Raw genomic sequence first — 17,320 nt, forward strand, 5'->3', positions numbered from 1 at the left:
TGGCTAGCTCTTTGCCAGGGGAAGAGTGGAGGGCGGCTCCTGATTGTTTGCTCATTTCCATGGTGTAAATGCTCCCAGCATAGCCAATTTCAAGCTACAGACTGATGTCGTTGAATGCAGAGTTGGGAAGAGATGCATATTTCATAGTGTTTCCATGTACATACAATGCATGTAAACTCAAAAGTATACATTATAGTAAATGTAGAAAAATAATTGGGTAATTTGGGAGTGAAGAGTTTCAAGTAGTTATTACCTTTGTTTTGATACAACTTATTGAATCTTAAACTTATATAATTGAAATTTTAATCATAGCTACGTTTAACAACCAGCTTACAAAATTGCTGAAAATTTGACAGTCGGCATTCGCCAGCTGGTACGAGCCAGTTCCAGCACACCACGGGGCAGACCCAAACACAAGGAGACCCACTTTGGGCCCCACACATTGTGGCCTGGGAAGGGAAAGGGGTCCTCCCATGGCTCCAGGACTTCTACTGCTTTTCCCATTCTAGATGGCAAATCCCATCCAGAGACACCACACCCCCCCTAGTGGCTGGAGTACTTCTCTACCCGCGCGTTCCTCCTTTCCTGGACGGGGTGCTCACCCTGCCCCCTCATCCTCAGACGGCTCTTTCTTATGTACCTTGTCCATTTGGTCACCCTCCTATTCTATCCCCTTACCAAAAATAAATGAATAAATTTTAGAAAGCACTTGCCCTCGATTCCTCTTTAGAGAGCTCCTCAGGACCTGAGGTTTATCCCACTTTCCCAGGCTTCTCTCCCCTCCTCCCAAGCCCTGGCAGCCTCCCAGGAGAGAAGTAGGGGCTGGGAAGTGAAGTCAGGTGAGGCAGAGTTGGCCAGGAGGACTGGCATGGGAGCAGAGCACTGCACAGGGCTTCAGGATGTCAAGGAGACCAACTGTGAAGGGACATGGCAGGAAGCAAAAGGGGGAAACTGAGTTACCTCATAGGCTGTGTCCGGAGGGCCGTCTTCAGGTCTTCCACGACTTGGTTCCTCATCTCCGTCTCCTCCTCATCAAACGCGTACAGACTCTGCATCTGAGGGCCAGCAGGTAGAAGGGGGCAGAAGTCACGCTGGGCTGCCTGTCTCCCAACCCCCTGCACTCCAGGCCAGGTGTGACCCAGGGGCCATGCTTGCCTCAGAAAGGGTGAGGCCTCGGGGAATGGTTTACTGAGACCGAATGTTGGCCCCTGGGAAGACCTAGGTTCTGGGCTGGGACTTCACTTTCCTCATCTGTGAAATGGGGAGAATTACTGGCCCGGTTTATTTCCCAAATTTGTGTGATGCCCAAATGGATTTTAAAATGTTTAAATGGTTGGGGGACTCTGAGATTGCACAGAGGAGGGGTGGATTACCTTAAAATTTCATGAATAACTGGAAAGCTGAACTCCAGTGAGTGGGCAGTAGGGCGCTGAGGAGCAGGAAAAGGCAGTTTGGTGTGTCAGGGGTGGGGGCTGGGGGGATCCCTCTCTGCCTTAGCCTTTCCAGGTGGGGGCAGGGCAGGAGAGGGGCAGCCACTCACCGCAGCCATGGAGTTGATGCGGTCAATGTAATAGTCAGGCCAGCTGGTCGCCAGCTTGTTGGGGTCCTCCTGCTCCTGAAACAAGAAAAAGGATAGCATGGACCAACAGGCAAGGCAGGCCCGTGGCCTGAGATCCTGAGCTTCATTCAATGTCAGCAGAGGGATTCATTTCACAGCTCTGCCCACGTGGGGTGGGCTGGAGGAAATTACATGCTCTCCCAGGCTTCCATTTCTCCCTTGGTGAAATACAGATGATGAACATTGACTCTCATGGCCAGCCAATGACACGGGCAGCAACCATGCAGGTGTATGTACTCTCAGTGAGCAACATGCACCATTTTTTAAAAATTCTTTTTCTCTTGTTCTGTTTGCTCAGCTTGTAGTTAATGAAATATAATTTCCTGGCTGTTAAATCTAATTCGAATTTGTGTTTATTTTTATACATCTTTTTACTTTCTCTGATAATCTCATTCTCATATTTTACAAAAGTATTGGTCTGTGACAGTTGGGAAATTTAAAAACTTAGTCTTTCAGGCAGTTCTAGAACACTAATAGAAAACACTTGGCACATAATAGGCACTCATTAAATAGTAACTTTAGAAAAATTTCCAAGGGGTTGGGTTTTGAAAAGACTCAGGAGACCCCCTTAGGCCTGTGATTTAATTTCTGGCAAACTCCTGAATGAGGGGGATGTGCCGCGGGGAGGCAGAGACCAGATCCGAGGACCTCTGGCCCAGTGCTCAGCCCTCAAGAGACAGGCTCGACTCTTCCCCAAGTAAGGGCAAGAATGATGGGAGTTAAAGAATTATTAATGTTGACTGAAAATCCAGCCTTCTCCAGCCAAATGGATCTGCTTCTGGGCCTCACACCCGTCCTGCTCATTCCTGTTCCTGTGCCCCAGGTCACTTTGGAGGCTCCTCCCCATCTGCTTTCTCCACTGTCCTGCTTCCAAATCGGCATGAAAACTTAACCTCCTCCAGACCCTCCCTGACAAACCACCTCTCCGCCAGCTGCCAGCGGGCCCTGCAGCTCCATCCACTCGATGTTTTCTATTTCGTTTCACAAAATACAAATTTTAGACCAGTAGGAAAGCTGCTTTGTTTGGGTCTTTATGACTTCACATGGTTAAATGTTAAATTTAACCATGGTTATACGTGCTAAATTCTCCATGACTGAAGGCCAAACATTCTGTCTTCTGCCTTGGGGAGGGGAATCAGCACCAAAAACAATTGCGTCGGCAAACACATCCTTTCCTGCACTTGCTGGCTCATTGTTTACCCGTGCCATGTGCACTGAATGGGGACCTACTAGATGCCAATCACCATACTGAGCTCTGCAGGCACGGAGTACGGACTAAAGAGTCATGGTCTCTGCCTTCCATGTACTGCCAGTCCAGTACCAGAGAAAGGGTGGTCAGTGTTCTACGGCAGAGCTGCCCATAGCAGACCTTGGAGGGTGATCCATCCAACACAGAAAGCTGTAGGGGATGGGGGTGAGTGGTCTAAGAACACTAGGTTATCAAAGAGTATTACAGCTAAGACAGGTGGGGAGGGTGTTATAGACAGAGGAAGTGCCATGTGGGAAGGCGGAAGGGTGTGAAAGTGTGTGGGGAAATTACAGTTTGGTTTGGAAGGCAGTAAGAGATGCCCTTGTATTTTAATAATTTTTTTTTTTTTTTTTTTTTGAGACGGAGTTTCACTCTTGTTGCCCAGGCTGGAGTGCAATGGCATGATCTCAGCTCACCACAATCACTTCCTGCTAGATTCAAGTGATTCTCCTGCCTCCGCCTCCTAAGTAGCTGGGATTACAGGCGTGTGCCACCATGCCTGGCTAGTTCTGTATTTTTTTTTTTTTTTTATGGTAGAGATGGGGTTTCTTTATGTTGGTCAGGCTGGCCTCGAACTCCTGACCTCAGATAATCCACCCACCTCAGCCTCCCAAGGTGCTGGGATTACAGGCATGAGCCACCATGCCTGGCCTTTTTTTTTTTTTCCAGTTGTAGAAGAGACCAACTTAAGGGAACTCCATAGTAAATCAATTTGGAAAATGGAGAATCCTGAGATATGATTAATTACTCCTGAAATTTCTTTCCTTCCTTCTTTCCATGATTTGAGCTTTTTAAAGACCTGCTTTTCTCACAATGAGATGCATAAACACAGAATGTTATATTCTGCAGGTGCTTAATAAAGCGTGCATTGAGTATACTAGACAATGGCTTATAGTGTGTGCAGCCCATGCCTCTTGTCACAGGTCCTCAGCCTCTAGCACTATCCTCCCCAGCAGTCCCAGGTTCTAGCAATGGGCAGCCACTCGCCATAACTGACTGGATGGGCTATGGGTGAGTCTTGACTCTCTAGGCCTTCTTGGCCTCATCTGTAAAATAAAGAATGAGACTGCATCAACACTGGGTTGTTTTCCAGGTTCCTGCAACTCTGAAATGGTGTATATTTGAATCCTCCAACATTATAAGGTCAGTCTGGTTCAATGTGGAGCCCTGGGGATGGGATAAATGTCTTCAGCAGGAAGAGTAAGAGAAGAGCTATGAGTGGGCACAGGAGCACGGAGAAGACATGGCTCAGACTCTGCCCAGACCTTCCTGTCTCCTCCCAGGAGGGAGGGAGCCTGAGCCTCAGGCATGGGAATAGCCAGGCTCTGGTCCCTAAACACCAAAGCAATGTAGGAGGGCAGAAGAACAAGTTTTAGGCTTGGGACTCGAGTCTGAAAACTGGGGGGGTAGAGGGGAGAGGAGGAAAGTAGGCCATGAAAAGAAAATTCAGGAGTAAAAGGAACAGACTAAAATAGAAAGGGGGAAAGAGAGAGACATAGAGACAGAGGCAAGCTGAAGAAACACAGAGATGGAGACAGCAGAGAGAAGAATGCACAGCCACTGGGGAAGCAGAAGGGAGGACATCAAGTCCAATCAAGCTGGACTGGAGCCCAGCGTACCCCTTTCTAGGGAGGGCCACAGCAGGAGGCTAACAGCATCTTTGAACGAGCGAGAGGAGAGGGAGGATATGCTGAGGAGGACAAGGACTGATGTGTGAGCCCTAGCCTGGGACAGGGTGGAGGCTAAAGATCCAAAAGAGGACACCCCTGTCCCCCAAACTGATTTCTTATAGCAAAGCTGCCCCAGGTATGGTCCAGGCTGCCCACCCTCCATGCCTGGAAGCAGGCACGGGAGAGTCCAGACTCTGCTTCTTTGTCTCTCTCCCAGCCAGCCCCAGTCCTGGAATGCAGCAGGTCCTGCTTAAGGGGTGTTTGAAAAAGAGAATCCTATTTCTGTGGGTGTAAGCTCCAGAAGAGCAGAATTTCCTTTTTTCTATTTTATTCACTGTTGTTCCTCCAACACCTAGAACAGTGCTGGCACGTAGTAAACATCAGGTGAATGGATGGGCAGGTAAGGCAGCAAGAGCCACCCCATGCCATGGACCCTGAGATGTGGCCGGAAGGGTCAGAGAGGGCACCTTCTTCTTGCTGCAGTAGATCTGCCATTTCTTCTCAGGGGGCAGTGCAAACATAGCCTCCCGGTTTTTGTCAGTGAGATCCAATTCATCCTGCAAAGACAAGAAAAAATATGTCTGACACTAGGGATGGTTAAGATTAGAATAGTCAGCCCTGCAGAAAATTAGAATTCCCCCAGATCAGGTCCTCAGCCTACTATCTTCCTCCCGAAGAGCATCAAAGATATGATAGGGCATTTCTTTTTCTGTGAGAAATATAGCCCCATCCCCTTGCCTCAACCAGCCCTGTGTGTCTTCCATTGCACTCCCTTTACTTCCTGTCCACCCCCAACCTTGTCTCTGCAAATCCACCCTCCTGCTTCAGGTCACCCTGTTCCCTGCGTGTCTCCTGCATTGCTTTGCTAGCTCCTGATCCTCTCGCCCCACGGTTTCTTGTCTTCCATCCCTTGTGATTCTTAAGCTTGTGGACACCATAATACAAAGCCTAACAAAGAAGGGAGTTGTCTGCAGATCTAGTTCTGCCTCTCTCCAATTCTCGTCCAATCCTTCAGGTCTACCTGCCCTGCAAATCTCTCCCCTAGACATTCTCTGGCTCCCCCAAACTCAGCATGGGCCCTAGCACGGGCTGGACAGAGCTGGTGAGGACAAGGGGCTAATCAGAGTAGGATGGGCGAGCCATGCCCAGGGAGGCATTGATCTGCTTCCGAGGGAGGGAGTGCCTGCTGGAGGCAGCCCCTCCCACTGCAGGACCACCAAGAGAAGGCGCCGGGCTCCATCAGGCTAGTCCAAACTTTCCAAGGAGCAAACTGGAACTTTATGAGGTCATATTTGGGGTAATTCCTAGGTATTTTGGGGTGAATTTAAAGGTTTTGCTGTGCTAGGCGGCCCCTGAAAATCTTTGGAAGCTGCTTCTCCTATCATGCATGAGCAATACCTAATGCTAATCAAGGGCTAATCAAAGGACTAGTTATTGAGCCATGGAGAACATTGTGTGCTTTTTTAAAAATCAAAAGCAAAAATTGCATTAAGCATAAATTAAGCATAACAAAGCATAATAGTACTAACCTTTATATTTTCAAATACAATAAACAGTGAAAACAATATCTAAGGAAGTATAATAGTCTTAAATTTTGGTATCTGTAATCTTTTCCCTATACTTTTATTCAAGGGAGAATATTAAGACTCTCTTCTCTCACCTAGATCAGAACTGCCTAATAGAAAGATAACAGGGGCCACATATATTTTCAAATTTTTCTAGTCACGTTAAAAACTTTAAAAGAAATAGGTGAAGTCAATAGTACATTTTATTGAAAGCAGTGAATCTAAAATATAATCATTTAAACATATAATCATGTAGAAAATTAATAATGAGATATTTTACATTCCTTTTTTCACACTAAGTCTTCAAAATCTGGTGTGCATTTTACAGTTACAGTTCATCTCAATTCAGATGAGCCAGTAGCCCCATCTGGCCAAGGACTGCCATTCAGACAGCACAGACAAGGGATATTTGAAATAATACCCATTAGTTCACCTGCCTCTGGAACTCAAGACTCCTGCAGATTTAATCCCATACAAAAGTTCTTCCCTAGAACTGCTCTCTAGGTATCCCAGGAAGTTCTTTGTCAAAATTCCCAGAATGCTGTTTGAGGTTTCTTTTCCACGATCAAAATCAGAAATAAAAGAAAAAGGAGAGTTATATGCACCTTACATTTCCCAACACAAACTCTGCACCCCTTCAACCCCTGTGCCTTTGCTTACACAGTGAGTCCTGCCTGGACAGGCCTCCGTACCCACTCACACCAAGGACCTGGTCTAATTCCTAGGGCACCGTGTCAGCCTCCTCCCGCAAGCCTTCAGTAGACCTTCCCAGGTAAGAAGAATCTCTCCCTTCCTGAACTACAGAGCAGTTCCACATGAGCTTGTATTCAGGTTATTGATGTACTTGTCTTTTCCAGCCAGTGGTCTCTATCTCTAAATCAATGGTAGCTTCGCTCAGCCTAGGCAGCATATAACTGCTGACTGCTTGCTTCTTATTAAACCTCACTTCCCTGGTTTCTTTAGCAACTACCCTCCTGAGCAGTCTCTCTCCTGTTTCACCCCATGTTCTGCGTGGGCTTCCTTGATGACTTCTCCTCTTCTATCCTACCTTTAAATGAAGTCCCTCAGGGCACCGTCCTCCCTCACCTGTTCCCCAGGACTCAGCTATTATCTCAGACTCTCTCAAACTTGTACCCCTAGGCCAACAGTTTCCTGAACTCCAGACCCTGGGGCCCGATTGTCTCCAGTATGTCTCCACTCTGATGTACTTACGTAGAGCTACTATGTCCCAGGCACTGTTCTAAGTGTGTAATGTTTATTCATTTGTTTATAACTTATAACAACTCGTTTTACAGATAAGGAAACTGATATACAGAAAGAATGTGTGAATTGAATTCATCATCCCAGCCCCCTAAACTTGAATCTCCTCCAGTATATCCTATCCTGTCCAGGGTCCCAACATCCATCCAACACTTCATGTCAGAAACTGGGGTGTTCTTTGATTCCTACGCACTCTTTGATCCTACCAAGTCCTATTATCTTTCCTCCTAAATTAGCTCTTGAATCTGTCCACTTCTCTCCATCCTCACTGCTAATACTTTAGTCTAAGGCACCCTTCTCTCTAACCTGTAGGATTAGGAGGCAAAAGCCTCCAAATGGTCAACCCAGAACCCTTCTTTAGCAGAGCACCTTGTATGGTCTTTTAGAAAAGTGATCAGATCACCTCAAATCCCTGCTTAAAATCTTCCATGACTTTCCACTGCCCTTAGGGTTTAATCCAAAAACTTTAGTTCTTCTGGTCTTCATTGTGTACCCCAAAAGGACCCAGCTTCTGACTTGACACTCACATATACCATTTCTTCTGCAGTCATTGTCCTGAACCTCATTCACTTATTATCTCGGTGAAAATGTCACTGCTTACAGGGGCCATTGTGACTTCTCCCAGTCTAGAATACAGCTTCCTGCTAGGCACTCCCATGCCCCCACCCCCTAAATGCTCCCTGTCCTAGCACTCATCACACTTGTCTCTGCTCCTCAAGATCAGTCTTCCCTACTAGGCTTTCACATTCTTGGAGGCAGGGGAGGTCTCTGGTGGCTCATCACTACATCCCTAGGACCCCCATACAGCCCAGCACCCAGCAGTCTCTCCAAGAAATATTGTTCTCTTGTTTGAGAGATACCTGATGCTATTCTTCTTGCAGGCAAGACTCGTCTGACTCACCCTTGTTTTTGCTAAAGTGCCATGCAAGGGTCCCTGTCCTGAAGATGCCCAGTAAATATCTGTTGAATAAAAGAGCCAAAGAAAGGAACACTGCCCATCACGTCCTTCTTTCAAAACTCACTCTACTCAAGAAAACATCCTTGACTAACACAGATCAGGCTCCAGATATTATTCTACACTAGCAAACACTTTGTCCCCCACCACTTGCCCCATCCAGAGAAAAGCTAAAAACTGGGAAACAGTGAGTTTCCCTAAACCTGATGTCACAAGGAAGCTGGACAACTTTTTCATATAAACTGCTTAATCTCATCTTACAGGGACCCTGTCATTGAAAGAGCTGGATTGGTTTAACCAGGTGTATTTATTAGCAAATACAAGTATAAAACTACATTCCAACCACCTGGCATTGTTTGTTTACTGGCTTACTAATGGCCCACCACAGAATGAGTGACCAAGAGCTAATGGTAGATGAACTTGTACTTATGGCTCTTTACCAGGCCTGGGACCTCCTGTGGTGTGCAGACTTTGTCTCACCACCAGACCTCCAAAGAGAGAAGAAATCATGCTTCTTTCCTAGTCTATTTGTGGCCATGGTATAAAGCTGCACACACAGGGGCTTCTCACAAGGGCAGTCTGAAGGCTGGCCTGGGCAGGCACTGCAGAGTCAGCACAGGCTGGTCCTGGTGTGAATGGCAGAGCTTTCACCTGCCCCTTGTTAGGCACAGCATATAATCATCCCAGGCCTGAACTGGAACCCCACGCATGACATAGACATTTCTACCTCCATGTTCCTAGCCAATCATCCCCTGTTCCGAGGTGCCCAGTGTCTGCCCACAGAATCCCACTATGTCTCTTCTTTGTGTCTTGGACATTAAAAGATCCCAGGGAAACTCCAAGGAGCAGAAGAGAGAAAGGCGCCAAATGTTCTGATGTTCTTTGAGATGTCTCACCATCTTAGTTTGCAAAGCCCAGAGCTGCCCCTTCCTATGATAACCTAACTACTGCACCCAGTGGTCTACAATCCAATGCAGAGAGGAGGTAGGACCATTCTTCTGGGGACACACTTTATGCTGTCCATCCCAGCGAGAGATTCTGGTTCCCCAACATAGCTGAAGTGTCCTGGGGGCCTACCTCCTCCCAAGAGGAGTTTTGAGAGATGGAGACCCCAGGACAGGTGCCCTGCCCTCTGTCCAGTTCTGCTTGTCCATCCACCCTCCTCTCCATTGTCACTGTCCCTCCCCACCCTCTCACTGACCACCAGCTCTGCAAAGCGGATGTTGAGCTCCTCTGTGTTTGGGATGGGGCTGGAGAACTCCATGAACTGCAGAGGGTGGTTGTCCCGGAGGTTGATTTCGGGGATGTCACTGCCCCCGAAGCAGCACAGGAAGCCCAGGCCATGGCGGCTCCTCTTGCGGGGGGCCATGGTCACTGCAGGCCAGGGGGTATCAGCAGGCAGATGCCCTAGGTCCTCATTGTGATCTGGACAGGAGGAGACAACACAGGGTAGTCAGGCATCAGTCAGATAGGCTGAGCAGAGGTCACTCTGCCTTCATAACCTCTGTCCCACAGGCTACCGGGAGCCCTCAACTCAATAGCAAAGCCCCTCTGCCCTTCCTCCCACAGCATCCCTCTGTTCCCTCCAGCTCTTTCCACCTGGAGGTATTTACGTATCCTCCCCACCATGCCCTCTGAGTGTTACCTGCCAAGACACTTTCACATTCCCCTTCCTTGCCCTCAGAGAAGGTCAAAGGCTGGGGTCACTGAATGTGACTTCCATGTAGCCAGAGCTGACTTTCCATGAATGTGTAGACGGGATCCTACTCCCTGTCTTAAGATCAGCTTCCAGCAAGGCTCATTTACTCACTTGATTCATTTCCAGGCCTGGAGATAACTGATTTAAAGGCATGGTCCAATGTGGAGGAAAGGGTTGAAGAAGGCTGGCAGAGGGAACAGTGAGCTAATGATGTGGCATAGCTTCTAGAGCCTGGGTCTCCAGAGGAGGAGAGGACGGAAGGCTACAGAGGCTTGTAGAGTTTTCTGCTCAGTCTTCTGTACCCTGGCATGTTTGGATGAATGTGAAATAGCAACAGGCAGTGGTTCACTGATCCTTCTAGAAGGAGGTGGCCAGTTGTCCTCAGAGAGTTACCCAGGGGAGTCAGAGTGAAGCCTGGGTACAGAAATAGGACTGATCATTGGAATGGTATTTGACATCTGCTCAGATTTTCGGAAGAAATCTGCTCAGATTTTCTTTTTCATACCAACCAAGAAGAGAGGACACTGTTCTGTCCAGAGACCAGAACTGATGGACATTTAACAGCTGAGTAGTCATTGGAACAGAAAGGGTTAAGTCTTTGGCTCGCCCCTAGGAAAGCCTAGGTCAATGATGACCAGCTTGAGAAAGAACACTACCCCTGTCATTGATGCCACATGGCCTCTAGATCAATTCAATCCAACAACCAGGACACAGGCCTCCTGAGAGGCAGAACCATCCTCAACCACTGGTTCCTGACAACCTAGGGGGGTTCAGTAGAGAGGCCAAAGCTTATGCACCAAACTGCTACCCAGCCGGATTCTCCCCAGCCCATACTTACAGATCTTAATTTTTTTGGACATAAATATGGAATTCTGTTTTTATCCCTGTTGAATATCATTGGTTTGCAGTCAAGATACTTTAGAATTTTGATTCTTAGCTATTTCTCCTGGACTCAGATTATTAACAGATTAGAATGCCTCTGTAGTCATCACGCACATCATTGCTAAAAATGTTGACCACATCAAAGACACAGACCCTAATGACACAACAAGCTGATCTAGGAATGCCAGGGAACTTTCATTAATATGCTCAGGGGACAGTCTTTCAACCAGCTCTAAATCTATGTAACTATGCTCTCATCTAGCCCTCTTTTCTATAAAGTCAACATGAGAGATTTCTCCTAAAGCCCTGTAGAACTCAAGATATGCTAAAGCTATGACACTCCTTTGAACCAAGCTCTAGAATCTTATCAAAAGAGAGAACAAGATAAATGTGGCATAATTTGTTCCTAGGGAACTCAGGGTAACTTCTAGAGAACACTGCTTTATTTCCTAAGTCCTAGCTAATAATTTAGTATAATCTCATCTGGCCTCTCACACATCATGCCCTATTTTAACTGTCACTCTAGAATTTTTTTACCAGCTCTATTTTATCTTTCTTTATAAAGTTTGTGACAGGCTTTTTAATAGGCCCAGAAAAGCCTCAAATAATACATTATGGAAGATTGCCCTTGTGTTATTGGTTATCTTTTTGCTACTGGCTCTCATAAATATAGTGAGGGCTCCTAGAGGGCAGGGACTGTGTCTCCTGCTTCTTTGACAGCCATCCCCATTTCTGTAGCCAATAAAAGCCTTGTGCTTCGTGGGGAGTCAATAAATATTTCTTGACCAATTGGGAAATGACCTGTTCTCATGGAAAAGGAGGAAAGAAGGGTCCTTATTAATCGGTCAAAAAATATTGATGGAAATCTCAACTACTAGCAATTGATAAGCACTCAAGAACGTTTGTAAGGAAAAATAGAACCGTCCTAGAGGCTGAGGGAGGAGAAGCAGCCAGCAGGCCAGCACAGCAATCCATGGACATGGTGGCAAAGACCTGGAGTAGACTAGCGTTAGAGCAAAACAGAGAGGAAGGGGGACTTTGGGGTTCCCCTGGGATTTGATAGCCAATGGCAAAGAGTGGGTAAGACAAAGCCCTGGTCTCTGACCATTAGGGTTAGTAAAGCACTAACTCTGCAGGCAGGTAGGGGTGGAATCCCTGTGGGTGCCCTGCCCATTGTCAAGTGTGGGATAATCACATGGAATGCAGACCAGATCCCCTTGATTCCATCAGCCTCCAAAACGCAGCTGCAGCTGGCAAGCAAGACTGCTTTGTTCGGGGCACAAGGCATGGGAAGGGAGCTCCGAGAGGCAGTGGGGAGGCTGGGCTGACAGCACCACGGGGTTCTAGGGAGGGACAAGGAGAACGTGTGACCCCTCTTCCTGCCTTTACTTCCCCAGCTTCTTGTTCCCTAGTCTCCCTCTTACCTTTCTTGGCTGTACCAGAGGAATCAGGCATGGGGGCAGGGGTGGCATATAGCTGGTACACCTTGGCACAGTCTTACATCAGCTGTTTACAGCCATGATTGCTCTGACTGGCCAAAGCCTGTGCCATACCTGTTGTTAAATATTAGAGCATCTCCCCTGACCTCGGGAGAGGAGAAGTAGACACAGACCCTGCGAACAGGAAGGACCATCCCCTGAGAGAAGGACCTCATGCACTCAGGGGGCTGGCTGCATGTGTGTCTTTTTGAGGGGCTGTGTGTGTGACAGCGCCCAGGTATGTTTATGTTCCTGAGGACAATGCCCTCCCAACCAAACCCTAGGTCTTTCCTTGCCTCCCTTTTTTTTCTTGAGGTGGAGTCTCGCTCTGTTGCCCAGTCTGGAGTGCAGTGGCGCAATCTTGGCTCACTGCAAGCTCCGCCTCCCGGGTTCATGCCATCCTCCTGCCTCAGCCTCCCAAGTAGCTGGGACTACAGGCACCCGCCACCACACCTGGCTAATGTTTTGTATTTTTAGTAGAGACGGGGTTTCGCCGTGTTAACCAGGATGGTCTCGATCTCCTGACCTCGTGATCTGCCCGTCTTACCCTCCCAAAGTGCTGGGATTACAGGTGTGAGCCACCGCGCCCGGCCCTCTTGCCTCCCTTTCTTAAGTCCCCATCTGAACATCCAAGACTAAAATCACAGGTTCTCTGCCGAAAGCGGCCTCAGAAATCATGTCACTTCATGGTAGAGATCCAAAAACCGAGGTCCAAAGAGGAACTGTCTTCTCTGAGGTCACAGGCCTAGGAATAGAGCTGGGATTAAAACCCAGGACTCCAGCAGCCAGGCTGTGGTCCGGTCGCTGCCCCAGCAGACCTTGTCTTCTCCGTCAACGGGCCTTTTTTCTTACCTTGCCTTCGGCTCCCCCATAGCCATAGCTTCCCTCTGCTAGAGCAGATCAGTCTCTACAGCTTAGTTTAGAAATCCCTCTAGAGAGCAGGAGAGGTTTACAGAAGCTCCAAAGGCCGCCTCCTTCTCCTCATCAGTAGGAGCTGCTTCCATCGTCTGAACCCTAATTCCTGACCCGCTCCTGCTCTGACGCCTCTTTCACTCCAGCTTCCTAGTGGCAGGGCGGGGTGGGGAGCAGAGGCTTTGAAGTCAGGAGACCGGGATTTCCCCACCTTTGTTTTCTCAGCTGGTGCTGGTGAGTACTCTTCACCTCTCGAAGCCCCAGTTTCCTCATCTGTGACACCCTGATCACAGGGTCTTCCTCACTGGGTTTCAGTGAGGTGTACAGAAAGCGAGAGAAGTGAAATGCCTAGAGAACACTGGGCGACAGTAGAGGAAGCGCCACCCTGCAGCGGGCCTCCATTCCCATCATCGCCAGCAAGGTGAGACTCGCCCTGCCCACAGCCTGCAACCCTCAGCGCTTCTCCAGGCAACGATGGGGTGGTGACTGACACCTGGCATTCTGGGAATTTGCCTGGCCAGATTTATGAAGTCACCCGGCTCTGCCTTCCTCTAGGCCAGAGGAGCTGGGCTTTTCCCTGGGCTCTGAGCTATCTCTAGGTAGAAAGATAAGCAAATCTTCATCACTGACCCTGGACAGGGAGAGGAGAAGGTGAAGTGGCCACAGGAATTCATTTCTGCAAAATCTCTTTAGAAGAGGAACAACGAGGTTTCCACCTTGAAGGAGAACTGAGAAGCAATTTGGAGAAAAGGGGATGCAAAGACAAGGAAACCCATTGGACTTGAACTCAGCCAGAGAGATTTCAGCTGCCCCCACCTCCACCCACTTTTCTCTCCATGAAAACTTCCCCAGCGCCAGCAGCTCCCTGCCCTCTACATCCTGTCTCCTTGCTCCCTCCCCTCTTCCTCTGGGGACAAGTTCTCCTCAGGACTGTTAGTCCCTAAGCACAGACCAACTGGCCTAAGACACCAAACCATAGGTCACAGCCAGTTAAGCAATGCCTCCTGTGGCTCCAGCCTGACTGCACCCATCACCGTCACAGTCCCTCTAGTTGTAGCAAAAGCACATTGCCTGTCCCATTTCTGTCACTCACCAGCAGGGGTTCAGCAGGCCATGGTGGTAGTCTCTCTGGGCCTCAGTTTCCTTTCTGTGCAATGGCAGGGTTTAACTGAAGACCTCCAAGGACTTTACCAGCTCTAACCTTTCACACTGCCTGCGCAATCCTATTCCCGAAGGCTTCCCAAGGGGCTCTCCTCTGCCTGTACTGAGCACTTCCCCCACATTGCTCTCCGAGCCAGGAAGGACTTCCTACCACTTGAGCTCATTCCTTCCATTTGGTTGGTAAAGATGCAATCCTAGCCCTTACCCTCAAACCCTAACCCCTAGCCACTGCAACACACCAGCTTTTACATTTCAGGACTTCAAAAGTCCCATATCATCAGTGTTTATCCCTCAGTCTTAATAGAAGCAGAATAATACTAACACTTGAGACTTTCCTATGTGCCAGAAACTGACTGTCGACATTTTATTCCCCCAACAACTCTCTGAGATAGTTGGCTTCATTTTAAAGAACTTATGGAGAAAAAAACCAAAAATGCAAAAACGAAAACAAAAGCCACAAAAACTGTGGTTCAGAGTGGTTAAGTAGCTTGTCTAAGGTCACACAGCTAGTTAGGGACATAGCTAGGATTCAAACCCAGGACTGTCTGACTCTAAAGCGGTTAGCCACTAAGCCATAAGGCACATGTCCAGAAAGTATCCTAAGCTGAGATCTGCTCAGAGTTTTCTCAAATGTTATACAGATTGATATTCAATAATTCATGATTCTGCATTTCCTGTGAGCTGGGCCAGGTGTTTTCACAGCTGGGCAATCTCATTTCAGCTTCACAATGACCTTGTGAGGTGGTTATTATCCCCTCTTACAGATCAAAATATTGAGGCTTCAGGAGCTGTTACATGGCTTGGTCTATGACACCCAGCTGCTAAGAGACAGAGCTAGGACTCACAAGTAAGTATTCTCACCCTAAGCCTAGTGGTCTTGTCACAGAACCAAAGTTGACTCATGAACTCCTCCTCTAGCTCTTGGGGACAATGCTATTGCTTTGGGACATTCAAATTGCCTCCTATCAAACTGCCTCTTTTCCTACCTTCAGACACAGGGGTAACAGGACAAGGACATGGTATTGACTCTCTCTCCCTGGCCACTTCCAAGGTACCTACTGGGAACCAGGTACTATACTGATAATTTTCTGCATTATCTCATTTATTCTCCCAACCCTACAATGATATCACGATCCCTTCTTACTGATGATGACATTAAGAGTCTCAAAGGTCAGGCAAGTTGCCCAAAGACCAAGTTTTAGAAGTGAAAGGGCTGGGTTTGAGGACAGTAGTGTCTCATTCAAACGAATGTGCTTTTGACCAGCTTCTAGCCATGTGTTGACCATGGACCTGTGGTGAGGACCCAGGAGTAAACAAGATGTGATTCCTTTCCTAAAGGTCTCCTTCTAGTGGGGGAGCAAGGGGAGTCCAGACAGTGACAACGAAGAGAGAGTGAGGTGTTTGGGCAGCCCTGAGAAGGGGGACCTGGTCCAGCCTGGGGGTTAGGGGGTAAAGGGGAAGTCAGGGCAGGCTTCCAGGAGGAGCGGACTTTAAGCCAGCCTTGAAAGAGAGGAGAGAATCAAGGAAGGGTACAAGAGGAGGGAAAAGGCACTCTAGGCAAGGAAAACGGCATAAGCAGAGGCACAGAAGGAAGAGCATGGCATGTGTGAGCCCAGAGTCCTGATCAGCGGCTTCATCCTCTGCTGGCTAAATCAATAGGCAAAGCAAATGGAAAGGGTATGCGAGTATCCTGGTTTGATAGCAGAGCTGCAAGCGTGCTGGGGAGCCTGCTCCTTTGCCCTTCTCTCCCCACCAGGTCCCCTGGGGCTGGGGCTGGGGCTGCGGCTGGGGCTGGGAATGGGGCCCAGAGCTTCCCAGAGCTGCTGCATGGAACATAAGGAATGTAAACAATTTCCTGCTCCACAGGCGGACATTGCTCCCTATACGCTGACCCTCCACGTGCATGTGCTGCTGGGAGTCACCCAGGAAAGGGCCCCAAGCCCGGCTTGGGGCCTGGCTCCCAAAGGAAGAATCTATGCTTTTCCATCCCATGTCCCAAATGACATTACCAGACCCTCTGCCCACCCATCTCCCCACTGCCAACCTACACCACACCTGCTTCCACCCCAAGCCTCTGTAGATCATCTCCTCAAGCTGGTGGACAGCAAGCAGGCCTGGGGGTTCCTCTTAGCTCTAATCCATCCACTTCCTCCCTGAAGCTGCTGAATTATCATCGCCCAACTCTACCCTACACATTCGGTTGAATTCTGTTCAGTTGACATCAGCTCTAACCAGGTGACTTCAAACAAGTTACTTGGCCTCTCTGAGCCTCAGTTTCTTCAGCCATAAAACGGGAAATATAATAGTACATAATTCATAGGGTTTTCAGGAGGATTAAATTAGTTAATATTTGTAAAGCATTTGGAATACAGCCTAGTAAAAGTAAAGACTATTAACAGCTATACAGATAAGCTGCTGTTCTACTTGTGAAGATACCTGAATGACGGTATTATAGAGTTTTCTTTCTGTAATTTCATCAGTTTTACATATTACTATAGGGCTTGGCAGATATTACAGGGGTCACGTTCAGCCCACAGACTGTTTTTGTAAACACAGTTTTATTGGAACAGTCATGCGCATTCATTTAAGTATTGTCTATGGCTACTACCATGCAACAGAGACCGTATGGCCCACAAAGCCAAAAACACTTACTATCTGGCCCCTTACAGAAAGACTGCCAATTCCTGGATTACTGCATCGATTCCTATGCAACTGACAATATCCAATTATTTTTTGCCATAAAAACACCGATTTCATATGATTCCACATATCATACTGGCTCCTCACTTGTACCGTCTGACCCACCGAGAGTGCTGCCCTCTAAATCCAGTGATTCCAACCATAATAAAGATATATTTATTGAGCACCTAC

The 17,320-nt window shown here is 48.0% G+C and overlaps 1 protein-coding gene across 27 annotated transcripts in view; it reads right to left on the bottom strand.

The window, feature by feature from the left end:
- Window positions 1-17,320, bottom strand: part of DAAM2 (dishevelled associated activator of morphogenesis 2) — a 114,167-nt gene that overhangs the window by 38,495 nt on the left and 58,352 nt on the right. For 24 of the 27 annotated variants that reach the window (XR_013416414.1, XM_078000025.1, XM_078000024.1 and 21 more), the window contains 4 exons: window positions 9,519-9,742; window positions 5,005-5,094; window positions 1,541-1,615; window positions 961-1,055 (listed from right to left, as the gene is read on the bottom strand). Coding sequence is in view for 26 of the 27 variants with exons in the window: in XM_078000025.1 (XP_077856151.1) it covers window positions 961-1,055; window positions 1,541-1,615; window positions 5,005-5,094; window positions 9,519-9,686 (428 nt within the window). In the remaining variant the exon portion in view is untranslated. Of the gene's footprint in view, window positions 1-960; window positions 1,056-1,540; window positions 1,616-5,004; window positions 5,095-9,518; window positions 9,743-10,127; window positions 10,431-17,320 lie in introns of all 27 variants that reach the window. The other 3 variants (XM_078000016.1, XM_078000009.1, XM_078000010.1) reach the window with 1 other exon arrangement.

The sequence above is a fragment of the Macaca mulatta genome, chromosome 4, assembly GCF_049350105.2.
Source record: "Macaca mulatta isolate MMU2019108-1 chromosome 4, T2T-MMU8v2.0, whole genome shotgun sequence".
NCBI classification, from domain to species: domain Eukaryota; kingdom Metazoa; phylum Chordata; class Mammalia; order Primates; family Cercopithecidae; genus Macaca; species Macaca mulatta.